Raw genomic sequence first — 21,992 nt, forward strand, 5'->3', positions numbered from 1 at the left:
CCTGACTTCGAAAATCAAGATATTGTGATGCACCATATGAAAAGCAGAGCTTAAATCTAAAAGCGCCAGAACAACAGCATTCTCTTTGTCAGTTTCCAAGATACATTTAAAAATTCTAAAAGGGCACATTTAATTCTGTGATGTGATTTAATACCCAGACTGTAATTTTTGAAAAATATTATTAGACCTCAATAAGTAGGCTATTGCAGCTGGGTAAGCATGTTTTCCAAGTTTGAAAAGAAATGTTAAATTGGATATACACTTTAGATTTGAAATTCACAATTTTTTTTGTGTTTCTTCATTGTCAATTTTTGACATTGGACTATTTACCATCGCTGGGGTGGTACAGGTAAACTGTACAAAACATTAAATGTACTTTTTTGAGGACATAATTGTACCCACTAAGGACCTATTGTGTACCTTTAAAAGTACAGTTAACCGTTTTGTAATCCTAACATTTACCTTTATAGGTACACAAGGGTACTTATGGTGCTTTCCAAGTTATCGGCTTGGTAAAAATGCCACCATATGCTCATGCATACATTGAGCACATAACCCAGCACTCAGCGATGTTTTGGATGTCCAGTCAATTCTGTAACTAAATAAACATCATAAAACTGTCCAATCACATTGTGACTTTATACTAATGTCGTCAGGTTCAGTACCTTTAGGTTTGCTGTTAAAATGGCAGTGTGAACAACAAAAGAACCCATTTAAAAATATGAACACACCCTATAAGAACCAAACTCGGACCCACTCGGAACACACAGCCTGAAAATCAAGTGATTTTGTAATATAAACAGAGTTTATTAGATCTGCGTTTGGTATTTTAACTTAGTTGGACAATAAATACAGTTGCATAATGAACCATTGTTGCAGCTGCTGTGGTCTTTGGAGACACCAATCCTCTGCATCCGACAAAACAATGACACAGCCTAACCACACTCTTTCTACCCAGTTGTCTACATTGATTTCTTTTAATCACTAATCTGCTCTTTTGACTGAGTCTGTAAATATCTTATCACAGATGCTATTTGTAGGACACTTCTCATTTTCTCCTTCATGCACCAGTTTAAAGTCATTTATTGGGTTTCCCTTTTCAATATCTGTGTTGTGATCATACAGCAATCAAATGAAGCCAAACATGATTTGACAATGTTTTATGTGCAGCTGGTATATATACAAAATAGACAAAATAAAACAGCACATCAATTCATGAATTGCTCCATGTCTTAAATTATGGATGGAAATGGATTTCTCTCTCCTTCCCCATCTGTGGTGATGAAGAGAAAATAACATGGCGAGAGAACAGGAGCCAGAAAGAGAGAGCACAACAGTGAGGGCTGAAAATCCAGGGAACATTAGAATCTGAGCCAGTACATAGCACTTCTCACTCTGTTGTAGTCAGGAAGCTGCTCTACTGGCCCTGCAAAAGAACAAAAAACTAAATAAGGTAACTCTAGTTGATACACAATGGGCCTCATTCATGAAACATTCGTAAATATGTGCGTAAATTTTGAGTAATTTGCGCGTAAAACGGACCTTCCCGAAAACGTTCTTCCGGATTCACAAATACTTCGTAGACGTCAGATTTGATAGTGAAATGTGAGTATACAGCTACGCAAATTACGTATCTAGGAATGCTGGAACGGATTCACCACTGAAAGCTTGTAATAATGGTTTGTAATTTTCCTTGTCAGGTAGTGTTTCTCAGGAAATCCTAATTTGGTGTCTTTCGTCTATGCGTCATTTCGTCACATTCGTGAACAGAACGAAGAGGATCCGGCTGCTAGCCCGCATGTGGATGCTGCGGGTGACGGGTAGCATTGTACACAGAAAAAAATTATTGGAAACTTTTAGTATTATTTATAGCAGCGTTTAGAACTTTTACTTTTAAACGCCAAGCAGAGCTGACATCTGGGGATTCATCCGTTGTGAAAACCAAGAAAGTACGAACTGATGAGCGTTTACAAAGAAAAATGGAATGTGATAGGACTCGTGCGAAAACAAGATTTCATATTGGCAAGGCATTTCAAAGGTGGCGTGAACTCCGTGATCTGAAAGGATTGAAAACGGATGCAGACATCGCTTTATTTCTTCTGAACAGTACATGTAAGACATTTCGATATTTCAATAGATAACACGAAAACCGTAGCGCACTTGATGTGTTAATACAGACGGGTACAGTTTCATCGGTTGTTCTTTCTCTCTTTGATATGTTCATTATGATAAATGTAACTTCAGCCCTATTTGCACGGGATTAGTATTATCTGGGGACCTCGTGTGATTTAGAAATGACCTCCCCACATCTGTATTTCATGTGGCGCACTCGCACGGGTTAAGTGAAGCCTGTGATTTTACTCAAAGTTACAGACTTATTTTCCAGGAAATGATGACAAGGCTTTGCGTATAGTTTATGTATATATAGTTGTGTTGTGTATAATGATACATGACCGTAACGTTACCTGTCAGCATTTGAGATCCGCGGTAACACAGTGTTTGCAGGTATGGATATGTACCCAGCAACCAAAATAATATCAAAACACTTCAACACAGCCTCCATTTGCGCTATTTGGGTCTGTTTACGTTCTTATTTGTTTTGTGTTGTATCATCTGGCATGTTATCTGTTATGTTTATATATGCGATACTGATGTACAGTGAAGATTCTCACAGGAGGCCACACATGACATATGACTCAAAACATCAGACTCATCCACGCAATTGAGCAGTGCCGAATCACAACTCACGTAAAGAAAATACTTCCGTATATCACTTGCCGTAGCAATTACCAACTGAGATGGCGACAAAGAGGCCATTCTTACGGACTGCCACTTTAAAGAGTAAAAAATGAAAAAAGACAGGGCAAAAGAACTCGTGAAATATCATTATGATACACAGTGCATCAAAATGCAGTTTCATCAGTTTGTCTAAAAGAATACAGAGCGTTTGAATATTTTACGCACCATTTACACGTGGTAAGGAGCAGGTGTTCATTTCTTTCGTACCAACTAACATTTTGAAAAAAAACGAACATCTTCGTGAATCCGAAAATGTATGTCAAAATGACTTTACGAAGGATTTACACAAAAAAATCATTCTGCTCGTGTTTCATGAATGAGGCCCAATGACTACAGATGGAGACAGAAATCACAACAGTAAAAGATAGTTCACCTAAAAATTAGGGATGCACGATAAATTATCGTCCATATCAGTATCGGCTGACAAATGGTCGATAATAAAATTTAGGCCGATAAATTTTGAATTATTTTCTCTGGTTAAACCACTTCATCTGCACACTGCTCACAGTTAAAACACAGTACAATACTGTGGTTCTGTCATGATCATTCACTTACTTGTTAGCAAAACATTGTTAATGTAGGTATAGTAAGTAGATATTTATGAATGTGTAAATTATAGGAACAAAAGCGTATTTTTTTAAAGCCGATTGCTGTCTGAATGCTTTCTGTCTTGACACATGTTAGACATGTGGCTATTAAAAACACTTTTCTGGGTTGCTCTGGAAGAACATCTATAATTTGTTTATTAAATAAAAGTACCAGAAAAGTTTAAAAGTTAAAGAATCTTTAATTAGTGTAAAGTAGGCTTGGTACATGATTTTCTGGTAAAAAGAGAACTAATGGTTACCTTGTTTTCTGCAGTGATTGTTTTCAAATAAAAGCAGCTGTCCACTTTTTGCCTTTTGTTTCAGTCTCAGAAAATGTAATATTAATATTTAATTACTGTATATCGGCCAATATATCGATTATCGGCTTCCAGTGTTAAATAATTATCGGTTATCGGCCTAAATTTACATATCGGTGCATCCATACTAAAAATTTAAATCCACTTATTTTATATGAAACATGAGATTGATTGACTGATTTTTTAGGGACACTACAAGGGGATTTTCTACAATCAAAAATAAATTTGCTTTGTAAAGCAAGATTTTAAAATGCAGTTCTTAGAACAATAGAAGTAAAAATATTATTCAAAAGACCAGAGCTGACAAAATGACAGCTATGCACCAGACAGAACTCTTATAGCATATTTATTTATATAAAATCTTTACATCAACAACTATTTTACATGAACTATTTTACACTGAAATTGAACTTTAAAACAAACAAAAAAATGGTTAAAAAAAAGTACTAACCAACAGCAGACACAGCTGGACATTTGTCATAGATGTATTTGGAGCAGACATCACGGATCATTCTGGGAGTCACAGCCTGGTAAGAGAAAAAAAGTTTGGTTTAAAATGCTCAGAACAAAACGAGACAAATCAAATCGTTCACACCAATGTCATGAATCGCACCAATCAAAACGCACACATCAAAACACACGCATAACCTCTCTCCTGCAAAGATAAAAAGCGGTTAACCGAAAATATATATCACGTGATTTATGCACAACTTGTGAGTGAAGTACGGTAAAATGCTGCTGCATCCGAAAGCCAGAGGGCGCTCTTGTGCAGAAACTCCAAATACGCACTGCAGAAGAAGACCATAACACACGTAGTAGTAGGAAATGCCTAAGGACATGTTTTGATCACGATCCTCAAGCCTCCTCAGATATTTTTATGATAATAAAGTATATTTATAATGATCATGTTTGACGGGTGTTGCTTTTTCAAATGCACATTATAAGCGACTCAAACTCGCACTACTTTTAGATCGAGCAGCATTTCCTACTGATCCCAGAGACGTGCTTCACGGACAAGCTACGCATCAATAAAATAAACGATACCTTGCATTATCGCAGCCAGCTCGGTTTCAGCAGGATTTGGTGGTAACTGTGGTTAACCGGGCACATGTCTACGCACAACCCAAATTAAAAATGTCTCGGCACGAAGAAAATCTGCAAGGCGTGGTGTTGTCGCAAATGCAGGTTAAAGCCTTTGTGAAACTATGACATGGCAAATTAACTGTAATATAATACAATATCGCTCGAGTAGGTGTTATAGTGCTCTATATCAGCATGGCTGTGATCAGGCCAGTGCCATGAGGCCTAATTTGTTTTTTAATGTAAACATGCACTTGTCTACAGTTGCAATTTCTTACTCCCTCCGTTTATATCGCAACCAACTTGTTCGGGTGCATACCGCCATCTACTGTGACAGCCGTGAAATGTTCTAAGAGCCAAATGTGTGCGTTTTACTTAGTTTCATAAGTCTGACTTGGCTTAGTGGCAGAGTGATACAAACAGTGAAGGGGTTTCCATGGTGATATTGGTGGAATATCGTATGGCTCTCAGCCAATCAGAAAACCGAGAACTAGTTGGTTGCGAAAAGAACTGTTGTATAAATTTGTAATAACAAAACAAGCCAACTATTGACAAAGACATCAGCCCTCGGCAATGTGTCGGACTATTACAGATCCATGATATTGTTGTCTATCGCCATTCAGTTCAACTTAAAGGGGCAGTCATTCGTTTTTTTCAGCTAACAGACTTAAATTTACCTCAATTCTGGCATCCCACTCAGCCAATGGGATACGGCGACCATAGTTAAGGATATGCCTGCCAATGTCATCACAGACGGGTGTAGTTCCTAAAAACAGAGAAAAGAAACATGTCAATAAGCATGCGTCTTTCCTTCCCTAAGATTATTACTACTTCTAAAGTTTTGCACTGCGCATAAGTAAGTTTGTGTTTATTACCGTTGAGCTGTCCCACTAAGCTAGCCTTCAAAGCATTCTTGGCACGAGCCACATCACTCTCAGTCACTGTGGTGCACAAATTCATCCTGCGATACAGAAAAAACAATACTGTATGCAAAGCCTCATATAGGACAAGACAAGCATACATTAGCAGATGGCCATCGTTTTATATGTAACAGACAATGTAACCAACAGCTAAGACCATTAGCCAATGACTTACCAGGCATTCTGAGCCCAGTGCATCATGTCCTCGATGTTATGTCTGTCTGTAACAAAATAAATTCCCAGCAGTCCGGTGTCACTGTATGATGAGAGGAAAGCTTGGAAACTGTGACACAGGTTCAGCTCTGAAGCCTGACGAGCCAGACGACTGCTCAGGTGCTGCATGAACACAAAGTTGAAAATGATTTTGTGTAATGATGTTTTAATCATATTGTGACTAATACATATTTAGTAGAATAGTTCCTATCCATGCATTGGGGTATAACTTTTATGTTAGGGGTTGGAGAGAACAAGTCAGCAATTTAAGACTGAGTCACAAATTGTTATAATCAGACTTAAAATGAAGTGTACAAAATGAAGGTGTGCAACATTATGCAAAAATTGCAAGTACGTGTTTTAAGAGTAATGTTTAAATATGACAGAATTGAAAATTAAATCACGTGTTACACATGGGTTACCACCTCTAAGTCAAACAATGTACAAGACATGGAAGTTTCACCTAAAATCACAAACTAACCTTGCCACCTCCGAATGTGATGTCATAGCTACCGATGATAGAATTAGCGACCATGAGCGGCACAATATCAGGACTTGCAGCTCCGGCTCCCTCTACAGCAATAGCGACGTGAGCTAGGGGCAATACGTCATCACGCATTCGAATCTGATAGCAGGACAAGATCAGACACACAACAGGTCAATTGATCAGCATAAGAGACCCACAACTCCAGCACACAAATACACAACTCAGACCTCACTTCCAGTGAAACGGCATGGCGATGGAACAGGCACAGCATCCCCCTCATATTCAAATGAAACATCACTGAAATGCTGCTTAGCAAGAGTCACAAGTTCATCATGATTCACTCCTACAATAGAAACATTGTTTTAGTATTTAAATTTGCTTTGTGTGGCTGAACTAGTAAAAATAGAGGTCAGCCGATAATAGAATTTGCCAACACCAATAATAAAATGTGGATTAGTAGATTATCAAATTGGTTGTCCAATAGGTCTGTGTCTGGCTACACGGCAATAAACGCAAATTGGCTGACCTCTTTTTTTAAACACTACTGCATAACATGTTTGATGAAAGAAAGAAATGAAGTACCTCCAGCTGCAGCTAACACGATGCGAGGAGCTTTATAATGGCTATTGATGTATTCCACCAAATCCTGGCGAGTCAGGGTTCTTCATTGCAGACAGCAAAAACACAAACCAAAAAAGATTTAATTATCGTCTATAGTTAAATGTTTCTTTACATCATACACACACAAAAAACTGGTTGTACGCCTAAATGAAAATTGCTTTGACTTATATTTCATAAAGAAAAAGGGCATAAGCAGAAACAAAAGGCATGGCGCACATGAAATAATTCAAGATGAATTATATTTATTGTAAACCAATGCTTGCTTCTGCTGCAAGTTGACATTTGATGACGCATGCACCCTCTTTGTTGTGACGTTAGAAATGCGCCTAATGCAATTAAATAAAACTATTTAACAAACAAAAACATAAACTAGGTGCAAAAACAAAAAAAGAATTTCGAGATTTTTCCTGCTCTCTTTTTGCTGACCAGAAAGTGCATCGCCAAAGTTGTTGATAGCATTTCTAAAGCTCTTGTTTGTACTTCATTTCGCCTCTCTCTTCCACAAAAATACAAGTTTCTTTATACAGTTGGTAAGATACATTATTGTACAGTGTAATAAAATATTGTAATTTCAATAAAACATATATTGACTCTATTTAGCACCCAGTCTTAGCAGCTGTTCTTACCTGGCATTGGAAGAGGGACCAAGAACGCTATGGCCCAGGGAAGTACCCTGAAATGCCGTAGCATGGAGCAGATCCAGACAAACATCCTGCAAGTTACTTTCCACCTCCTCCAGCTCTCTAAGCACAACACCCCTCTGAGGTTCCATTTCAGCCTCACTTAAAGATGAACTATGCACCACCTCTGACAGCAGCTCAACCGCTAGGGAGACAATAATGTAAAATAATGACTCTTTTTAAAATGTAAGATCTTAAACTACCTTTCGAAGTCAAAATAAATAGGAACCAATGCATCTTACACTTATTGGAAGAAGACTAATAATGCAGAAACTCTTTTTTAGCTCATTATTTTACACTTTAAACTATAAATTAAGATAACTAAAAATATTGTTCTCTAACCTTTGGGCAAATCCTTGGCAAGGGTCTTCATGTAGTAAGCAGTATGCTCGCGAGATGTGTATGCACTCAAGTGAGCCCCCATAGACTCCACTGCCTGTTCAAGAGCAGACTGTGTGTGCTTCTTTGTACCCTAGATGGGAGAAACATTTAAGACAAGGATATACATATTTTTCTAACATTCAAGTCTATAGGTTTCAGGAAAAGTCTCGGAAAAACCCTGTAGTAAGAATCAGTTAGAAAAGTGAAAAAAGGTGCACTATATGGACAAGAATTTGGACGATGGAAAACTAAACCAACAGAGACATGATCCTAAATACCACAGAGATGACATTTCCCAAACTGACAAGACAACATCCTATCACTGTAATATTCCTTAATTCACTGAACTTTTCAAAATGACCTATTCCTTTCAAAAATGTTTGTAAATGAAGACTGCATTGAGGTGTCAGACTTTAATCACCCATGAGTCTTATTAAACACTTGAATTCAATAATTAAGAGATTTGCCCCAATACTTTTGTCCATATATATGGTGTATACTACATACCTTGAAAGCCATGTGTTCCAGGAAAAATCCAGCACCATTATTCTTCTCAGACTCCCAACGACTCCCAGAGTTTATCCAAAGGCCAACCTGAAAAAAATGTGTAATTGTGTGTAAAAACATTTGAAAACATTTATAATCGACTGTTTAAAAATGTCAAGCCAATAAGCAGATATTTACTGTGCATGTCTCCCGGTTGGTCTGCTCGGAGGCAACCCTCAAGCCATTGCCTAGGGTGGTAAGATGAGTTTCTGGAGCTCCCAGCAGGCTTTGAGCATAAGTCACAGAGGCCTGCCCTCTTCTCAAAGACAGCAGAAATGGCTAAAATAAAGAGGAAAATTAAAATAACCTATAGATTATCTGTATAATTTTAAGAAACTAAGACAAACACTATTCTGTCCCTTACAACAGTCACAAACATTTGACTTAGTAAAACCCAAGCTTCTCAAAAGATGTATTCAGGAGACCAGAACTTTTCAATGTCAAGAATGCTCAAAGGATCCCTTTGCAAGGGACCTCTTTACACAACTCATTTATGCTCCATGAAGAGAAAGCAAGCGTGATAAAAACATGTTTCCAAACATTTATTCATATTAGAGCAAGGGTTTTTCCATAAAGAATCTAAAGTTTACATCTTGAAAAGTTGCACTAGTGTTGTAATGATGTTTTTAAATTAGAGTCATACATTTTGATTATACCGTTTATCACATTTCTCTGGGACAATCTATCGTCAAAAAAAAACAGGTATAACATCTTTCCAGCCATTGCTCACGTGACCTGTAATCCCGTTAATGCCTGTCAAGTGAAACACGGCGAATCAAAACATATTTCAAAGTGACCTTAACGTTAAAACTTAACTTCCGTAGTGTATTCTGAAGAAGAAAGCATTAGTTACGTACAAATGCTAAAAGGTAAAGGCTTAATATGGCCCAGTATCAGATTCGAAGTTGTTGTTTTGCCTTCTCAGTAACTTACAAACATGGAAATGAAACGTCACAAAACGAGATGTCTAGGTTGGTGAAATATGGAGAATTATTTAGCAACAGAGAGTACGAAGCGAACATTATAATCTACATATGACAGGATGAGCTGAGCATTCAATGACCTTGTCAGAAGTAGGTACCGGGGTAGCGTAACCTTAGTACGAAAAAAACCCAAACCACAGTACTTCAATGACAAAGGCTACAGAGTGACCCGTTTACAAACTTTCCATTGCTTGTCTGCGGGTTATCAACCTTCACATACACGCAAAATGTAACCTTCAGTGTATTTGAGCTATCAGCTAAAACTCCAGCACTATCCAAGGCCGACGATGGCCTCTTGCCATTATGTCAATCGACTTGTTACAATCCAAGTAATTGAACGTAAAGGTCTGTATCTGTAAAAGGCCACAGGATATTTTCAAGGCATTTGTAAGTTATTTACTTACATTACGAACTTGAGAAACGACTGCCTCACCGACTCGCCAAAAAGATGCAGCCATCTTGGACGCTCAATGCACTCAAATGCGTCACCATACGTCAGGATTACTCTCTTACTCTAGTTTGGCGTTTGACAAGCCAGTTCATGGTGCATTACCGCACCCTAATGGCGTGGAAGGTCACGCAAAAGGAAATTGCATAAAACTGTAGTTGAAAAATACAAGAATCGATGGATGACATTATTAATATAGTCCTAAATCTAAACATACATTACAGATCATAATACGCATACGGTTTATCAAAATATAGATAGATGATATAAATAAATGGTACAGATAAATAAAGAAGGTAGGCTACACAATCAAAGCAATGTGTTGGTTGAGAAATAGACATACGTAGGATAAAAAATACTTGGACAGAAGAATGTAACTAATCAAAAGTTTAGAGTTACTTACTATTCTAAAAATGCTGGGTTGCTTTTAACACATCATTGGGTCAAATATGGACAAAACCAGTCAAGTTAATGAACCCTGAAACAACCCAGCATTTTTTAGAGTTATAACAACATAAAAGTAACTGGGAAGTCGAACAATTAAAGATTATCTTTAAAAAGGCCAGCTTTTTCCTTGAATTCAACATTTTATTGCTTTCATGATGAAGTTCCCATGTATTCTGAGCTTTTATTGACTGTTTTTTTTTGTATTCATTAACATTTTAAATAAAAGATGCTGGCTCAGTTATATTAGTTCTCCACATAACCCATGACATTCTAATTAAATGGTTTAAAAATTATTTAAATTTCTGTCTATTAGTAATAGACAGAAATGATGGTCAAAAGATTTGTGGGTAGTCTATACATAGTAGGAACATTTAAAATCAAAGATGCCCCAGAACTGTTCTCTTTCCTAAATTCTGCAAAATGTCTCATCCTGTGTTCAACAAAACAAAAATATATACAATATTTTTTCTACTATGGTAGGGGATGATGTCCCAGAATTGAAAATTGCTAACATTCTTCCAAATATCTTTGTGTTCAAAAGAACAAAGACGTTTATACAGGTTTGAAACAACTATTCATCAGTCATCAGTAAATGATGAAAGAATTTTCATTTTTGGGTGAACTATCCCTTTAATATCCTAATATAGGATGTATTATGGCTATGAAACTGCTGTTTAAATACATTTTGTTCTTTTGTTGGTTGTATTAGCTATATAGCATTCAAGATTGTCAATGAGAATACATGCAGTTTACATGCTATTTTATAGATTTTGGTAAAACAACAGCCCATATTTAAGCAATTTGTCATATTTAAGAAATTCTTTGCAGCCCCTATTGCATTAATGCATCCTATTTTCACCTAGATTTCCATCATCTCAGTCCAATAAAGATGCACATGATTAAATAACTAACCTGTTGATCTGACAAGTGTGGCTATGAAATCCCAGTTACCATGATATTGTGTGATATTGATTTATCCTGGAAGCCCAAATACTCATCCTTAAAAATAATCTGATGAAGTGTGAAAGATCACATCTTGCTTGACAACATTTTAAAATAATCTTAAAATAAAATAATCATTTTAAATTGTCTGTTTGACAAGAAAAAGTGGTATATTAGATGTTTTTGGACTTTAACAGAGAAAGTTTAGATGCGTGATTTACATTAAAGCACAAAGAAAAATAAAATTTGCCTCTTTGATAACCCACGGTTCAAAACAAATGGCTATCTTAAAAAAATCGTTAAACATATACTCACTCTCATGTCAATCCAAATCTTTATGACTTTCTTTGGCAGAACAAAAAACAATGTCGGTAACCAAATAACACTGCCCTCCATTGACTTCTATTTTATGGACACAAAAACATTTCTCACATCTGTTGTGTTCCACAGAAGAAAGTGTCACATATAGGATTGGAACAACATGAGGGTGAATAAATTATGACGTTCAAGTTTTTTTGGGGGGTAAAACTCTAAACATTAGAGTTTGTTTTTTTGGACAAACTCTAATGTCGCCGTTGAGTGTATATGAGTGCTTTGTGTGCATTTCTTTTTTTTTACATGTAAACACTATTCTACGATGATCACCTATATGGAATATATGCACCTACATGAAATATATGCACCTACATATTCACCTTTACCTATATATTTTAATTTCCATTTTTGGCCTTGACAAGAAAAATCAAAATGCAGACAAAGCTCTGGAGAGATTTATTGTTGGTTACACAAACCAAGCAGGGAACCCAAAATGCATTTTTAGAACGCAGTATAAAAAAAGGGTGGCAAGTAGAGAAGACCTTCATTAAGAAAACATTAAACTACACCAAGAATACTAAAGCATGCCTCAAAAGCCACTGCTCACATCACCATTGCTTATAAGCAGTTGGCCCCTTCTGATTGGTCCGTAAAAATAGCATTGGCACGCCATTGGTCCAGGTGAAAGCCAAATGGGGGTCTCTCTCCCATATTTACACAATAATGCAGGTCTTCCGAGTGATGAAGCTTGACGTATCTAAAGACAGGAGGAGCAGGTGTCAGTCAATATGGCATTCTTTCAAATACATTGGTGTACACGATTCAAAGAGGCATGAAACTTAACATTTAGAAAATCTTTATTTTCTGACATTATTCTGTGGCCAATTCCAGTTCTTCCACATTTTGGAAGTGTCAATTCTCATCTATTGAGAAATTAACTGAATAAATACTGATGAACATCATTAGTAAACCACTGCAAACAGAAATATTCATTTCTGGCAAGAAGCGTTTAAAGGTACCATTTCCTAACAATGGCTTTTCATCAGAAAACAGATGACTCACCATTACAGTCAATTTATTCACTCTCGACCTTAACATTTAATTTTAACTGAAAAAAGTCTTCTATACACCATTTGATATTAAAGCTTATATGAAACAATATTTTTTTCTAATTGTGATCTCTGTTATTAGAAGCAAACACAACCAGCCTTCCTCAATAACTAAAGCATTTTATATACCAAACGCCTCAGAAAGAGACCAAATGCACAGAAAGGAAAGTGCAACGCAAGGAAGGCAGCGCGCCTGTCCCCAACCCTTGCCGGTGAAAGACACTGTCCCCATGGTATATTCCGCTCTCACCATTTCTTGTTCCGAGGCTTCAGCTCCTCAGCAGCATTCCTCAAGAAGATGTAATTTTTTTTCTGGGGATTGTAGTATTCGTGTCCCTGTGACACAGCCGAAAAAAAACATAAGTGAGCAGGAATCACACTATTAAGGAATTATCAAGACAGAAAAATACTTGTTTCATAAGATAAGTGGTCATCTTCCTGTAACTTGGATAATACTAAAATCACAAACAAAAAACAATGCTAGAAAGGCAGAACAGATGCAAGAACTTCACACAAGCAATTTTGTGTAAAAATTGAGAAAATGTATTTAGATTATTTACTTTCTATCCGCCCTCACTGTAAAAAGGTTCTAATGATATTTATCAGTGTCACAATTTGAAGGATTATTAGATTGTGTAATGCGACAAATTTATCCCGTAACAGGGATACACGCAGGCAACTGTGGGACACATAAGGGCTTATGTGTATATAAAAATAAGTGATTATAAACTTAAATTTAGGATAATTACAACGCACAATGTGTAATTTTTGCCACTACAAGTCACAAAAACAGTTACAAAGGCAGACCTTGATGAAACTGAAGGAGCATTGAATTATGGGAATAAGATAGTTACTTTATAATGCAAGCACAACAATTCAGACTAAAATATGTATTTTACGAAAATATTTGAATTATTGAAATATTAAAGTTGTCATATGTAGACGGATATGTGTGTGTGTGTGTGTGTATTACGTTCCAACTATCATACATATACATCACTTATCCTACATGGATAACAGAAGCTTTTGATGGATTTATGCACGTTAAATAAAAAAATTCTATTTCTATTCTATTTTCTAATTCTTGGCCAACTTAAACGTGGACAAATTATAGATAAATGTACTGAAATTTTACCTTAGACCAGTCATAGCTGGAAGCGTATGCAAATATGTTTCCATTGTTATTGAAGCAACAAGCTGTTATTGGTTGATCTAACTGCTCAGAGGTCTTAAGCTTAGTACGAGCATCTTTATCCCAGAAACTGAAGCGGCCATCAGAACCTACTGTCGCCAGAGTACCATGGACAGGGTGAAATGAGATAGCATTCACCTGAAACAAAAAGAACTCAATCTGAGATAGAACAAGGGGCAAAGTAGGGACAGAGTGATCTCTTCCAGTTACTTCAGAGTACAATAACATTGCTGAATACAGTCTTTGGGAGAGCAACACTGGTCCACCTTAGACTACACTAAATTCCCCCCCCAAAAAAGAATACTCACAGCGTAAATATCTTGGGGTGTGGCGGTGTTAGTTCCATTTGACCTGTGGCACTTAAAGGTAAAATTGTCCTTGGCTCTGAGTGAGAAAGTACACAAACAAGACATGTTACTTCATATTTTGACGAAAAACTGTACAAAAATGATAAGCTTAGACACAGACTCACGGGTTGGGTGGGCTTATGTAGTGAATGGCAACGCGCCCTTCGATGCTGCCCAGTGCAAAACCAGTAGGCTTATTCTGCTTGTCTTTAAAGATAGCCACACAACGATGCTGTTAAACAAAACGCACAAGGTAAAACACATCAGAAATGTGTACACTAGTATTTTCAGAGGTTCGGCACTGGTTAAGATAAAAAGTAAAACGGACCACTCAACATTCCAAGAATCAGCAGAAAAAGGGGAAAAAAGGACAGAAATGTTTATGCAAGGCATGCATAAGAGCAAATGTAATCAACAGTTTGTGAGAAATAAAAACTTTTTTCAGCATATTCAACAAAATTTAAACAGAATGCAAATCAACGCTAAACTCAAATATTACAACGGTAACTTCAAATCTCATTACTACTTGAGCATTTTGTGTCAAATATCACATTACAACAAGTGATAACATGCATGAACAAATGAGAAAAATAACTGTGTTGACATTAGGAATGAACTGACACTTACCTGATGCTTCAGAGGTGAATCTATACGTCGAAACTCTGAGGGCTGATTTTCCAACTGGTATACAATAAGACCACGTTCTGCAGTGGCCACGACCGCCATAGGATATACCTATAAAACAAAAGTCCTTGAGTGCTTTGTCATTTAAAAAAGCTCTCCATACATTTTTCACTGAGATATATATTCAGCTTATACTCCTTCGACTTAATTGTAAAATAATGAGAACGTGTAGGTTTAAATAAGATTACATTACCACATCGGCACAGTAACATCTCTCTGGCATCTGCAGAGACATCATTGGATTTGGGGAACGCGTGTCCCAAAACTGGCAAAAAAAAAAAAACGAAAATAAGAGGATACCTTAGTGCTCATCTCAAGATTGTTGAACACATCACACGTGAAAAGCAGCTCTGTATAGTCATAGACATAGTCATTAAGGTAAAGAGGATGGCAGTGTCAGCACCTTCAGTGTTTTGTCCCAGCTACCAGTCATGGCACAGCTATAGTTTGGGGCGGTTATCCAGTGAATTGTCCTGATTGGGCCATCATGCTGAGCAAAGGAAGGAATTTAACACCTGTTGATCACACTATAAACCAACACTGAATTCTTCCTTTTCTCACACTGACTTCCATCGTATGGACACAAAACCACTGAGATCATTTCTCAAAATATCTCATTTCTCAAAAGTCATATACAGGTTTTGGAAAAATCATTTGTCATTTTTGGGTGAACTTATGAGTTCTGCGAGTCTTTACATAGATGTACTTAGCACACTACACAAACTGTCAACAGAAATGTAAAAAGTTTGCTTACTTGCGCTATCTGGATGGCCTGATTGCTGTTCAGATCCCACATCTTAGCGGTTTTGTCACAGGAGGCTGTGAAAACTTTACTACCATCCTGTTTGGAAAAATAAACAACATCACAACAAAGCAAAGCAAGGCAAAAGAATGTATCACAACACAAGTCACATGTAGTACTGCACTAGCACAATATCACAAACAGGAACACTTTAAAAAAATAAATCTCAATATTCATTGGGGTGAAAATCTTTAGAATTAAATGTTTCGATTCACTGCTAATTCATTCATATCTTTCAGTAATTTGCGCACAAGGGGATTATTTATTCTTTGTAAAGCAAATTTGAATTTTTTTAGCATAAATGATCTCTCTAAAATCTTAATAGCATTTGTCCCTTGCTTGAGATGGTTTACAACATACAGACACTACAGTACAGCCTTATGATCTTACGTCACTCCAGCACACATCCAGCACTGGGCCTGTGTGCATCTGCTGGGCTTTAGGGACGGTTTGACCATTATCTTGAACCTCCCAACATCGCACCTGAGGTTATAGGAAAAACATAGGCAGATCAAAATGCAAACACGTCTTCCGACAACAATCAAAGTTTTCATATGAAACCAAAGGCTTACGTCATTGGCCCATGAGCCGCCAATTAGAAAGTTTCCAGGCATCGTATGGGGACTGAAAGCCAAACAACTTATGCTGTCATCGGGCGGAGATGTCACCTCAACATCCTATTATCAACGATAATATTATAATCAATATCATTAGCTTCTATTATCTGGTTATTATATTCGTGTTCATTGTACCTTCATTGGATTATGGCTATCTGTGGTGGCGTTACCAAATACGCCTGTTGTCCCGGCCCCAAAGCCCGTGGTCGTCCCGAATAAACTCATTTCAGTCCGTTACCAGCTGATAAAACAAGAATGTATAGCATAATTACATGCATGGCTTTTACAACATGTCAATTACAACAACAAAACGGAGTTGAGCAAACTAATATTTCTCCTAATAACACGTATAATAAAACAAATTGAAATCGTTCAATATCAAACAGGTAGTCTGTAAATCCCGTTTAAGAAATACAGATACACAACCCCAAACACCACATTCGCGCCAAACAAACGCTCTCTAGTTGTCCTCAAGAATTTCAGTTAACCCCCCGACAGCATCTACATTAAAGACTACGACATAAAAAAATCTAACAGCCAAATACACTTATAAGATTTAATCGTTTTGTTCTATAAACCCGGTTTCCACTGCAAAAAGGCAACTCACGTCGTGCTAAATTCTTCTTGTGTTTTAAGCCTTTTGGTACATCGGTGTAGAATTCGTATTACCGCCACCTACTGAACTGGAGTGTGGTAGGTAGGGCTAATTTATATGGTTCACCCAAAAATGAAATTTCTGTCATCATTTACTCACAAAACCTTTATGACCTTCATTCTTCAGCTGAATGAAAAGAAGATATTCTGAAAAATGTTGGTAACCAAACAATGGCGGTACCTATATTGACTGTACGGACAGAAACCAATGCGGTAATCAATGGGTACCTCCATTCAATTTGATGAATCGAATGGTAGGAAGATATGTAGCAAACACATCATATTTGGGAAATTATCCACAGTGAATTAACACATTAAATTAACAGCCCTAATTTTTTATGAGGGCCCATATAACAAATATTGATAAACAGCAATATATAATTTTACCAGCACATTTTAAAAGTGTGTAAAATGCCACAAACATGAACATGTTTAAGCTATGGCACTCACTGGGGCTTTTTACAGATTTGGAAAATCTTTAATGTTTGTGTTGTAGAAATAAAAATGTAACTGAATGTGTTGGATAGGCTGTTAATATGCCAACATTTTAGTTTTTGCTTATTTTTTTGTAATGTATAAAAACTTTTGTTTTTATATTATTGTAATGAATGCAATGTATAAACAGTTTTCTGTCCTCAGCCTCAATCAAATATTAAGCTGTTGGCATGTCAACTCTCTCATGCAGCTGGGGGTGATAAAGCCATTGGTGCACATTGTATTAGCTGCTGCGGTCTCAAATCCACACCACTTCCTTCATATCCACTCCACTGTCACATTCTTCTCACGTTTTGAACAAAAAACTTCTTCCTAGTATGCACACACATCCAAATTGTTCATCATACCTGTACTCTTAATCGTTTTGAGTAGCATTTGCTTATGAAGTCAAAAACTTGTGATGCCTTGACATGGAAAAGATCATTCTTGCATTAAACAAGCGCCCTACCCAACTCATCATTAATGTGTTCATTGATATAGAGCTGCCTGGTTTAGAAATAACACAAATAACTAGAAACTTATGCAAAGGTGTTCTGGCTTTATTTTGAAATTCAGTCGCCCATAAACAAAAGCAATAAAAAACATCAAAAAGACAGTTTTCTTGTGTACTTATAAAAGACTTCACAAAAAGCTCCATCAACAACTCAGTCTTGAGCATCTATATGATTTCTTTTAAAATGCGGTATATAACAAATGTACAAACTTTAGTATGACTCCAGTAGCTGACTAGTCTTTTTTGGCTCTTTTCAGCATGGAGAAAGTTCATTATTGTAAATCTCAGTAACTGTTCTACATTGGAGATGCTGTAACAGTATGTTTAGCTTCTGTACCCCCTGTGTGGGCTCTGAATAATACAAGGGAAACATACCTTCCCATGTCCCATGCCCTTTACTTTTTAGAGAATATTAATTGCCAAAATTGACTTTAGGTTTTATTACGTATTAACATTGTATTTATGCAGATGCAGGTATCAAATTCTGGCTCAGTTAAAGTAGCAGCAAATTTCATCCTGCTGTGACTCCACTTCGATGCCCGAGCAGCAACAGAGACAATGGAAGGCCGTTTAATTCCACACCATGCTTTCTGGAGGATGCCTAAAAAACAAGCAATGTGAAAATGTTTTTGCTTTGACATACATAATTAGTTCATAGAAATGAATATGTAATGAAAAAACCTGTAACATTTTTAAACACAAAATTTTAAACACAAAAAAATTAGCAGACAATAGTTGTTTCATTAACATTTACAAATAAAACGACTTGATAAAATGTCAAAAATTTAAGACGGAGAAATTAATTTCATTTCACTAGCTTTTTTATATTGCTAACACAAAATCTTTGACATTAACATTTTATTAACATTAATTTATTTGGCAGACGCTTTTATACAAAGCGACTTACAAGTAGGAGAGCATATAAACATTTTGTCAACACGCTAAACAGTACCGTTAGTTTACAAGGGTACACTATACGACACTATGGCCCTTTTCACTAAACTACACACAAAACCTTCACACAACAATAAAAATGTCACACATCTTGCAAAAACAATCCTTCTTTCAAAACTATTTTAACACATCTAAAATTGTTTTTGTATAACAACTCTAGTATGTTTTCACAATGAACAGAAATAAAGGGAAATATTAATAAAATATAAGATTAATGTTTAAAAATGTAAAAAAAATGTAAATGTATTGTGCATTCTCCATTTTAAATGAAGTAATCTTAAATACAAGGCAATGAATTGTATTATTTAAAAAAATACGAGCATTTTTCAAATCTGACTTTCCCACCTTATTCTTGATAATCTTAATATAAACATGAATATGGCACTACGAAATGAAAAACAATCCGCTTTTACGTGGAGGGTGGTTGCCTCTGCAAAGTGCATTAAAATCCTTTAACGCACGGCTAGCTGTGGATTATCTCGCTTATACCGTGTTCATATTTAAGTTAAATATTTTATTGATGTTTACAGTGAAATTTTAGATCAAACAGGTGAAAATTACAGTTATTTTATAAATTTACTGGAGCTACTTGTGCGTTAAAGGGTTTTAATGCACACCTTACAGCCTATCAGAATCGAGTATTCAAAAAGACCGTGGTATAATAAGAAAATGTCCCGCGTTTTATGTTGGTTTTTAGTTGTCACATTAAGAAACACGTTCTTTAACCCGAAACGCACATGAGACGCTTGTTCAAGAGGCTCCGACGTCTGTCAGTAGATCGGGTGGCGATCCTCCCATGTCAAATTGCCGAATAAAAAGTAACTAAAACATCGTAAATTGTGTGGCTTTGAAACTGTGTTTAGCCTATGGTTGTGGTTAGCGTATTAAAATAAAACTTATTTGCAAATCATGAAATGCATTATTTAACAAAAATACATTTTAAAAGAGAAACTCTTTTTCATTATTTGTTTGTTCTTTATTCCTTTAGTTTTCTCTTTTTGAGAAGATCTTGAAAGTGTATGATAACTTTTACCATGACTATTTATGGGGAAAAATGGGCGTGTACAGGGCGGGATATGAGGCTGATTCACGTACGCACACTTGCAGGTGATCTGTGATTTATAAAGCTAATATTGCTTACAGGCAGAGGCGTATTAAGACCTCATGGTGCCCCTGGGCAACAGCCCCAGAGGTGCCCCCCCATCAACCCACATGCAAGAATCCACTCATTAAAAGATTTTATAAGAATGAAACTCAGCAATTTACAATATACTATTTTACAAGAATTATACATTAACATGACACTTTTGTAGAATATAACACAAAAACAACTCTTTTTCATTAAGTATTTTTAACAATTAGGCCTACTGTAGTTAAGGGGCACCTGCTTTCTGTTGTAATGTTACATTTCAGGTTTTGATGTAGTTTAAAAAAATCACAAATTTTTTTAACAAGTGTAAATGTTGTGCGTGCCACAAAATGGGGGTAAAGGGACACACACACACACACTATAGTTTGCATGTATGTATTCACAATGGAACAATGTACAGATTTTCAAGACATTGGGACTTTAATTCACCAAAGTGGCATTCACCAGATTACAATGTATACAAGGTTATTCATAAAAATAACATGAAACGTTATTGTTACTATTTTAACTGCTATACAGCTATTCAAACGCTCTATTTAAGCACAGTATGTGTATATTCTTCTTACTAAACGATCACATAAGTACTAAGATAAAAGTGTACTCCACTAAAAAGGACACATATGAATTGATTGCTATAGTGATGACACCGACCGTTCTTCACTTTCACTTTAAAACCCAGGTTTGGAACTTAAATAGTGGCCTTTACCTCCACGTACTATTATTAGCATACATTATCGGCACTATAACATCTTATTTCTGACGCATGCCATGTATATATACCTTTATTAATCAGTGCTAATCCCCGCATTTTTAGTCTCCGCTACAACAATGCGCTCTGCATCGTTCCCGCTTCCATCTGTTTGAAGATTAAAGTGTAGGCTACACGAAAGACGACTCGCCTAATAGCAGTCACTTGTGATTGGCTGAATGTTAATTCACTCAAATCTATGTAACTAACCAGATAACATGGGCGGGAATATTGGCGGAGGTGTGTCGAAAAAGTGCGGAGGACAGAACCATTTTTATCTGAAAGTGGGGGTATTCCCGCACATGGTGCCACGCCTATTTAGCGCAGATACGTGATTTAAGTCTTAAAAAACAAGTGCTTATGTACATTTATAAAAAATATATATTTTGTATTGCGGGTTTATTTGGTGCCCCTAAAGTCTTGGTGCCCCTGGGCACTTGCCCAATTGCCCATATGGTTAATCCGCCTCTGTTTACAGGTGTGCTTACGCACGGTTTTATAAATCTGAATATTTTTTGGCGCACGTACACATTTAGTAAGGCGTGTACAGGGCTGGATGTGAAGGTGATTCACGTACGCACAGTTGCAGGGGATCTGTGATTTATAAAGCGAATGTTGCTTACAGGATCCTTACTAAGCCCGAAAGCCAAAAATAGCGTACGCCAAAAAAATATTCAGAATTCTAAAACCGTGCGTATGCACACCTGTAAGCAACATTCGCTTTATAAAAAATACTTTGTTCATACTAATACAGTATTCTGTAGTGTGAATTATACTGTAAAAATACTGTAATATACTTATCTACTATGGTGAGATTCACATATGCCATAGTAAATATTAAATTAGACTTGCATTTACTAATGTATTTGTCTTTCTAAAGCAACACAGTTTAAAAGTACTTGCTTTAGTTTCTGAGTTTCTTTTTATAGAAAAATCAAATGACCCCACGGAGAAAATAATGTGTCTACAAAATATTGTTTG

General features: G+C 36.4%; 2 protein-coding genes across 3 annotated transcripts; both read right to left on the reverse strand.

Moving 5' to 3' along the window:
• Positions 1 to 1,143: 1,143 nt before the first annotated feature.
• On the reverse strand, positions 1,144 to 10,127 carry LOC130557239 (cytochrome b-c1 complex subunit 1, mitochondrial). The gene is made up of 13 exons (XM_057338875.1): positions 10,019 to 10,127; positions 8,770 to 8,910; positions 8,593 to 8,679; positions 8,047 to 8,176; positions 7,651 to 7,849; positions 6,986 to 7,065; positions 6,631 to 6,746; positions 6,398 to 6,541; positions 5,879 to 6,039; positions 5,659 to 5,744; positions 5,461 to 5,549; positions 4,155 to 4,230; positions 1,144 to 1,426 (listed from the first exon to the last, which is right to left on the reverse strand). The coding sequence occupies exons 1-13, from the start codon at positions 10,070 to 10,072 to the stop codon at positions 1,362 to 1,364; spliced, it is 1,428 nt and encodes a 475-aa protein (XP_057194858.1). The 5' UTR covers positions 10,073 to 10,127; the 3' UTR covers positions 1,144 to 1,361.
• A 2,079-nt stretch (positions 10,128 to 12,206) lies between these two features.
• rae1 (ribonucleic acid export 1) lies at positions 12,207 to 17,190 on the reverse strand. Of its 2 annotated transcripts, XM_057337997.1 has the most exons (13): positions 17,125 to 17,190; positions 16,653 to 16,758; positions 16,473 to 16,577; positions 16,291 to 16,383; positions 15,853 to 15,939; positions 15,502 to 15,588; positions 15,292 to 15,363; positions 15,042 to 15,149; positions 14,540 to 14,646; positions 14,376 to 14,451; positions 14,011 to 14,205; positions 13,126 to 13,211; positions 12,207 to 12,523 (listed from the first exon to the last, which is right to left on the reverse strand). In XM_057337997.1, coding segments are annotated over exons 2-13 (1,107 nt in total). In that variant the 5' UTR covers positions 16,743 to 16,758; positions 17,125 to 17,190; the 3' UTR covers positions 12,207 to 12,522. The 2 variants fall into 2 exon arrangements, with proteins under 2 accessions (XP_057193980.1, XP_057193979.1); XM_057337996.1 differs by lacking the exon at positions 12,207 to 12,523 and having other exon boundaries at positions 13,122 to 13,211.
• Between the last annotated feature and the right edge of the window lie 4,802 nt (positions 17,191 to 21,992).

Source organism: Triplophysa rosa, linkage group LG7, assembly GCF_024868665.1.
Source record: "Triplophysa rosa linkage group LG7, Trosa_1v2, whole genome shotgun sequence".
In the NCBI taxonomy this organism is placed as follows: Eukaryota; Metazoa; Chordata; class Actinopteri; order Cypriniformes; family Nemacheilidae; genus Triplophysa; species Triplophysa rosa.

Coding starts and splice junctions, on each gene's coding strand:
- LOC130557239 (XM_057338875.1), bottom strand. CDS start 10,072: ATGGCTGCATCTTTTTGGCGAGTCGGTGAGGCAGTCGTTTCTCAAGTT. Junction 8,911..10,018: donor TCGTTTCTCAAGTTCGTAAT/GTAAGTAAATAA, acceptor TCTTTATTTTAG/CCATTTCTGCTGTCTTTGAG. Junction 6,747..6,985: donor CGTGTTAGCTGCAGCTGGAG/GTACTTCATTTC, acceptor TTTCTATTGTAG/GAGTGAATCATGATGAACTT.
- rae1 (XM_057337996.1), bottom strand. CDS start 16,742: ATGAGTTTATTCGGGACGACCACGGGCTTTGGGGCCGGGACAACAGGC. Junction 16,578..16,652: donor ATAGCCATAATCCAATGAAG/GTACAATGAACA, acceptor CGTTGATAATAG/GATGTTGAGGTGACATCTCC. Junction 14,647..15,041: donor ATTCACCTCTGAAGCATCAG/GTAAGTGTCAGT, acceptor TTTGTTTAACAG/CATCGTTGTGTGGCTATCTT.